The sequence below is a fragment of the Leptonychotes weddellii genome, chromosome 4 (genome assembly GCF_054177405.1).
Source record: "Leptonychotes weddellii isolate Sample4059 chromosome 4, ASM5417740v2, whole genome shotgun sequence".
Lineage (NCBI taxonomy): Eukaryota > Metazoa > Chordata > Mammalia > Carnivora > Phocidae > Leptonychotes > Leptonychotes weddellii.
The window spans coordinates 98,279,110-98,286,472 of NC_138372.1; the positions used below are offsets into that span (position 1 = coordinate 98,279,110).

General features: G+C 37.0%; 1 protein-coding gene across 1 annotated transcript; it reads right to left on the reverse strand.

Moving 5' to 3' along the window:
- Positions 1-3,012: 3,012 nt before the first annotated feature.
- SNAI2 (snail family transcriptional repressor 2) lies at positions 3,013-6,813 on the reverse strand. The gene is made up of 3 exons (XM_006727662.3): positions 6,557-6,813; positions 5,194-5,739; positions 3,013-4,283 (listed from the first exon to the last, which is right to left on the reverse strand). Exons 1-3 carry the CDS (start codon positions 6,633-6,635, stop codon positions 4,102-4,104), a joined length of 807 nt encoding a protein of 268 aa, XP_006727725.1. The 5' UTR covers positions 6,636-6,813; the 3' UTR covers positions 3,013-4,101.
- Positions 6,814-7,363: the final 550 nt, after the last annotated feature.

Here is a 7,363-nt window from a genome sequence, read left to right on the forward strand (position 1 = left end):
TCATGACAGGGAGGGTCCATATTAGAGGAAGGGAAGCCAACAGGATTTCTAGAAGGAAATTGGGACATGGCCTGAATATTGTTGTATGTAATTGCATAATTCCTGAATAATGATAGTTCCTAAATTTACCCTTAAAATACTTAATTTCAGGACACATTATCATTGTCCTTTTCAACAACTCTCCCAACATGCCTACAACTTATAAATCACCATGCTGAGTGTAGTTCAACGGCCTCTCCACTCCCTTGGTGCAGTGAAAGAAGTAGGGTCTTTGGAGCCAGAAGAATCTGGGTTTGATTTCAATTTTGCAATTTACCGCCTCTTTTATCATGGCTCCATTATCCAAACTGTCTGAGTTTAGTATCTTTATCCATACCAACATCATAGAGAAATTTTTCCCATTGAAGATGACATATAGGTTTCCTAATACAAGAGCAGGTACACACTAAGCATTTAATGATAACACTGGGTACCTGATATTATCTACGAGGACTGTGTAGTACTTCATTGTGATACTACAGAAAATCTACTCCTATGTTATACTTAGGAAATGTAGACACCGAGGGGTTAAGTAAGTTGCACAAGGACATAAAGCCAGTAAGTTGGAGGCAGTGATTCAGTGAACACATATGTTGCATTTAAAAGCTGGTGTTTTTTTTACTAGGCCACACTGTCTCATATTATAGGAAACAAATTAAGGATATGCTTATCAGCATATGTGCCTATTATTAAAATCCACAGTTTTCAAAGTTCAGGCTCTCAGAAGGCCTAACAAACCTGGCCCACCTGCACTGAACTTGCCCCTCTTCACCTTTTTTTTTTTTTTTTTTTGAGCATCCAATCTGTTGGGGGTAAGCTGTCATCATTATGTTAGGAGACACACTAGTAAATTTGCTTGGAGGATCTCTCAAAAACTATCAACATTCTGCATTAAAGGGAGATATGTTGGATTTATTTTAGATCTGCAAGCTATTTTTCACCAATTTCTCTTATTTTATCCATTTATTCATTCAACAAACATATGTTGATGTCTGTGTTCCAGATGATGTTCTGGGTACTGGGAATTTACACTTGAAGGATGCTCTGTCTGGTGAAAAAGAAAGGGATCAACAAACAATTGCAATGTGGTGAGATAAGTACTCCATTATAAATGACACAAAGCTCCCAGAAAGAGCAAATTTGGAAAAGTATTTCAGAGTCAATAACATTTGAGCCAGGTCTTACGTGTTGCAGAAGAGCAGATATCTAGTCAAAGACCTTGGTAAAAACATTAAAAATTCTAAACAATTATTGAGCCATATTTACAGAAAATCTTCACATCTTATGTACTGCAATTCAAACTCATGTTACCTTGATGAAAGTAAAATGTTTTAAGCATGAATGAAGTTAGAATGGTAAGGATACAGTGGAGCTATATTATAACATTATCATCACTAATTCTTCAATAAGAAAGTAAACCAAGGAACAGAGTCTTCCTTTTAGAAAATTATCTGTTTTAATTTTTAGACACCAAGAAATGACTTGCCTGTAAATCTACACATGAGAGAGGGAAATGTAGGTAGATGCGGTTCCTGGGGTAGCCAAGCAGATCACTTTGAGAATGCTTGACTCACTTCACAAGGGCAAGATACTTCTACATATTAGTTGGCCTGGAAACTTTCAGGCAATCATTTTTGTACCATATACACTAACTGAAGTGGTCTTTTTTACAACCTCAGAATACCTGAGTCAAGCTACTAGCCATTTCTCTTACATTTATAAATTGCTGCTCTGAATAATTTTGCCTTTGAGATGTGTTTGTGTGTGTGTATGTGTGTGTGTGTGTATATATATATATATATATATATATATATATATATATATATATATATTTGGAATGTTAAGTTAAAAGTTTTTCTTTTTTTAGTCAAATGCACACCTTTTATATGTAAGTTGCACAAGGACATAAAGCCAGTAAGTTGGGGTTGCTAAAAATTTAAATATAACATACAGTGGAGTGTGTGTGAACATTAAGGGAATAGTATTGGTATCTTAGGTCACTTATTAATGGTCTATAACTAATATCTTTGAGATACTAGTTCTGGCTTTTATTTGTATCACAAGGACATTAGAAGGAAAAATAATAATTCTGCAAGTTCTGAGTATACAAGAAGTGCTTAATGGTAGCAGGAACTATCCTCATAATGGGTTTGGAGTTTGGATTCAAATACACTTTGGTAATTGTCACAATGCCTATAATGGTTAACATTTTTACATATGAGTTAGTATCCAAGAATTTTGTAAGCATGTGCTTGTATATGGAATGGCTGCTCGAGCTATATTTTATTAAATATATCTTGAGTTTGGGTCAGGACTTGTTCAAAAAACTATAAATGAAAAACTTAACTTTGTATAATTTATCCCTGCTCCCATCAAACCTATCCCTTCTTTTATATCACTAAATGTGGAATTTTCTTTGCATGGTTTAATTTTCCAACTTGTGTAATATATGATAAATCCATTTTATCCTGATCTTTTCATGTAGATTTTCTATTTTTTCTCTTACATCTCATTAAATGATATTTCTTTTAAAAATCTTAAACTATTCAAAAAAAATCTTAAACTATTCCAGGGTCTATGTGATAATCACTCATTACAATGAGTGATTGTAATTTGATTGCAAAGAGCAACCTAATAAAGTCATCATAAATAAAAAGTTTTGAAAAGTATTCTTGACCATTAATAATATGAATATTTTTAGCACTCCGAAGTGCGATTTTTTGTTAAAGGGATATACTAACAAACTATTACTATTGTGATATTATCTTTTTGAATGTGACAGTATTATCTTAAGAGTAAAGAAAAAATACTAGCAGTATACTTTATTATAATCTAATACATAAAATAACACTTGATATTCATAAAAATGTTATTCACTTTTTCTCTTATTAAGAAAAAACAATTCTTTGTATAGAAGTTTGATACAAATCATGAAGTAAGTAAAGTCTCTGAAAATAGTATACAAACAATAGATTTTAAATCAAAAATGTTTATTGTAAAAAAGGACCTTTAAAAATTGTTTTTTAAAAAAGAAACATTGATTTCACAAGTCTTCAGGTTGTTTATAGACATCAGCTATAGACAACATCTCACTTTCATACAAAACTCATTCAATCATATAAAAATAAACACAAATTTACATTGACTCATCATCTATACAATTACTTTAAAAAGGCACTTGGAAGGGTGCTGTATGGATTGCATTTGTTGTATGCATTTAAAATAGTTTAAGTACATTACTGAGTTTCTAAGAATCCTTTCTTGCACTTATTCCCATCTTTAATTAATTTTAGAAAATCATTAAAAATTCTTTTAAAAGGTAAGACATGGAGCATGCACCAGGAATGTTCAAAGCTATTCTTTCCCTCCTCCCCCAAGGAGCATACTCTTTATTGGTGAAAACAAAAACGAAAACAAAACACTCAATACATTCTCCTGTGTTTTGTTCTTGTTCTTTTTTTTTCTCTTTCTTGGTCTCTCTCTTAAAAATACAGTTTAAAGCATTACAGGTAATCAAAAAAGGCTTTAGTTCAACAATGATAACCAGACATCAGACATGTAATGAAGTAAACTTGGAATACTTTATAAGGCACCTGAGATAGTGTCTGGCAAATTCTCTTCCTATAGGAAATTCTATTACAAACTCTATTACAAAACAATACTGTTCTTTTCAGTTGAAATGATTTGGCAGCAATGTAAATCTTTGCATTCTTTCTTAGTGAGAAAAGATGCAATGTGCTTTTTGCTTCATCTTTTGAAGAGAAAGATTCTTGTCTTTTATCCTCTCAATCTAGCTGTCAGTAAATATATAGTAATTTTAAACTTCACATGGAAAGGATTAAATATGAACACATGGATTTCGTGCTCTTGCAGCTTTTAGTGTGTGTGCCTGTGTGTGCCTGTGTGTGTGTGTGTTTGTGTGTGTGTGTGTCCGTGTGTCTGTGTGTCTATACACATTATTTGGTCGGTAAGCACAAGAGAAAATGCCTTTGGACTTTTATTTGTCATTTGGAGTCGGAGTGAAGAAATGCATTCTGTTCGAGTAAACATTGATTGCGTAACTCAGTGTGCTACACAGCAGCCAGATTCCTCATGTTTGTGCAGAAGAGACATTCTGGAGAAGGTTTTGGAGCAGTTTTTGCACTGGTATTTCTTTACATCCGAGTGGGTCTGCAGATGAGCCCTCAGATTTGACCTGTCTGCAAATGCTCTGTTGCAGTGAGGGCAAGAAAAAGGCTTCTCCCCTGGGGGTGGGGGTGGGGGTGGGGGTTGAGAAAGAAAGACAGTCAGTGTTTTTAGAGGAAACATGAAGTCAGATAACATTCAGATAACATTTGCGAATAACAATCACATTTTGTCAAAAAAAAAACTTGATTAAAATTCCCCATAACAGATACTTTTTTTCATATCTGGCCCTTTAAGATAAATTTGAATATTGCATTAAAAAAAATCACACCAAGAATATTGTTACTGCTGCCAGTCATGCAGAAATATTTCATGTAGTTCTAGGACTTTCACATATTAAAGCTTTCTGCTTCAGCAGGTGCAGCTAATGTTGAGCTCCTCCCAATATTTCCTAATATTTCCCCTTTTCCCTCCTTCTGTATTATGACTAAGGTTGGATAAATGCCTTGGCTCCCTAGGATGATTTTGTGTTAGGAATAAAATATTCAGCAGCAAAAAACAAAACATAATAAAACAATGGAGAGTAAATTCAGTTCTAACTATCCAACTTGCTAAGGGGTGATAGATATCACAGCAAGAATGTTACCAACAGAAGACTATAGGCAAGCCGTTCACATATCTACCAGAGCAATTGATTAAGATAGCAACATCTGTGTTTGCTGAATACTGGGAGCAGTTTCACAGAACACACATTCAAGTACATCTTTCCTGATTTTTTAGCTGATCTTTGATACCAAACCTTCTGAATCTACTTTCCAAAGTCTAAATGCTGTTTGCAGTCTCTGGAGCAGAGGTTGTTAACAAGAAATGGAGCGCTCTGCTCTAACAACTTTTTGAGTCATCAGGAAGTAGCTATAAATGATCATCCATCATTAAAAACACTGTGTCACTACTTAATGCAAATTCAACAGCCAGCCCAGAGCTTCATTCTATCAGACAGTAACATTTCTGGCTACGTTTTTCTCTTACCAGTGTGAGTTCTAATGTGTCCTTGAAGTAACCAGGGTCTGGAAAACGCCTTGCCACAGATCTTGCAGACACAAGGTAAAGTGTGGGTCCGAATGTGCATCTTAAGGGCGCCCAGGCTCACATATTCCTTGTCACAGTATTTACAGCTGAAAGATTTCCTAGACTGGGCGTCACAGTGCAACTGCTTATGTTTGGCCAGCCCAGAAAAAGTTGAATAGGTTTTATTGCATAAATTGCACTGAAACTTTTCAGCTTCAATGGCATGGGGGTCTGAAAGCTTGGATTGTAGTCTTTCCTCTTCATCACTAATGGGGCTTTCTGAGCCACTGTGGTCCTTGGATGAGGTGTCAGATGGAGGAGGGGGGCTCACTCGCCCCAAGGTTGAGGGGTATCCAGAAAGAGGAGAGAGGCCATTGGATAATGGGGAGTGGAATGGAGCTGCCGTAGTCCACACGGTAATGGGGCTGTATGCTCCCGAGCTGAGGATCTCTGGTTGTGGTATGACAGGCACGGGGTAACTCTCATAGAGATATGGGGAAATAATCACTAGGGGAAAGAAAAGGAAAGGAAAGAAGATTAAGGTAAAAAAATAACTTGAAAACACACTAAGGGGCTACTTTGCAACACAACACACACAGAGGACTTTATAATGAAGTAAATAGACTCATTTAGGAAGACATAGGCATTGATAAAACATTTCATTTCCACCCTTGCTGCTACAGAGTTACTGTGCTTTAATGCACATCTATGCCTCCTGCATATATAGTGTGACAGGAGCTATAACATGCTGTGCAGTGAGGGAGTGCAGCCAAGTGAGTGCCTTCACAGTCTGCACTGAGGAGGAAAAACTTATATATTATTTTAAAGATACAAAAAAGTTATTTTCTGTTTTATGCATGGGTTATTTGCAGGTTCTATGACTGTGAGTACAAAGATACGTGTAGATCAAGCTGCTCTCTGAAGGAAAGGAGCCTTATTACATGAAAAAAGCAATAATTCAACATTTACATATTGTGTTACTCATCCTCCATATACTCATTATGCATGTATATACAAGCTTTAGAAAATGAAGTTGCAAGAGTTGAATGAAGTTTTCCTTGTCAGTTAAGAGTTCTAAAAGTTTTGAATTAAAACTTACCCTAAATGATCAAAAGAATCTGAACTCTCTTTTAGGACACTGTTTGAAAGGAAAACAACTTTGTCTTTGGTTCTTTTGTAATAATATTTGAGTTGTAACATGTATCAATATATATGTATATATATATACATATATATATACACACATATATATATATAATCTAGAGAGAGAGAGAGAGATGATAGGTATCATTTCCTTTTTAAATTTTATTTATTTATTTTTTACCTGTGTGTGTGTCCAGTTCGCTGTAGTTGGGCTTTTTGGAGGCGTTGAAATGCTTCTTGACCAGGAAAGAGCGCGGCATCTTGCCGGCGGGTCCGGCGGGCGCCCGGCGCGGATAACGGTCCGGCGGGAGGAGGCGGCCGGTCCCTAGAGCATCGCGGCCGGCTGGGCTCAGGCTGGGGCCGCGCTCAGGTGCGGCAGGCGGACGGGCCGGCGCCTCTGAAGTCGCCTGGCTCCTTTACGAACTGAGCCCGTTTTGGCTGGGAGGGTTTTTTTTTCCTCTCTTTTGCAAGAAGGATCCAATCACAGCGGAGAGGTTCAGATTTCAGCTCCTCCCTCTGGGACAGCTGTGAACAGAGGAAGAATCTGTTGTCAGACTAAATTATTCTGGTTCAAAATGGGCTGTTCTTCGGGATTTCAGTGGAGACGAAAAAAAGTGCCTAAGTATTTTCAAGAGAGGTAATTTTACTTCTTTAGCTTGCCAGTTATTCGTGCTCTCAGAGAGCTAGATAAGTCCTAGGAAGTGTGATTTCTAAAGCGGGCCTGGCTTCCAGATGTCGGGTAAAGCAAATGCAATGGGACAAAATGTTCGCTAGAGGAAGGAAAGGGTGTCCTACAAGATCCCAGGTCAGCCTCTGGTATTAATGAGAGCCTATATTTGGAAGTGGCATTCGGAGAGGTTTTACTTGTGCAGGGACGGAACAATTAACTTTTGGCTTTTGAAAAAGGAAGGTAGCTCCGTCAAGACAAAAGCCCCTGTGAGTGAGGAGGGCGCCCCCACAGTGGGGGGCTTCCCTGGTCTGCAAAAGG

Coding starts and splice junctions, on each gene's coding strand:
- SNAI2 (XM_006727662.3), bottom strand. CDS start 6,635: ATGCCGCGCTCTTTCCTGGTCAAGAAGCATTTCAACGCCTCCAAAAAG. Junction 5,740..6,556: donor CGAACTGGACACACACACAG/GTAAAAAATAAA, acceptor TCTTTCCCCTAG/TGATTATTTCCCCATATCTC. Junction 4,284..5,193: donor ACACATTAGAACTCACACTG/GTAAGAGAAAAA, acceptor CCCCACCCCCAG/GGGAGAAGCCTTTTTCTTGC.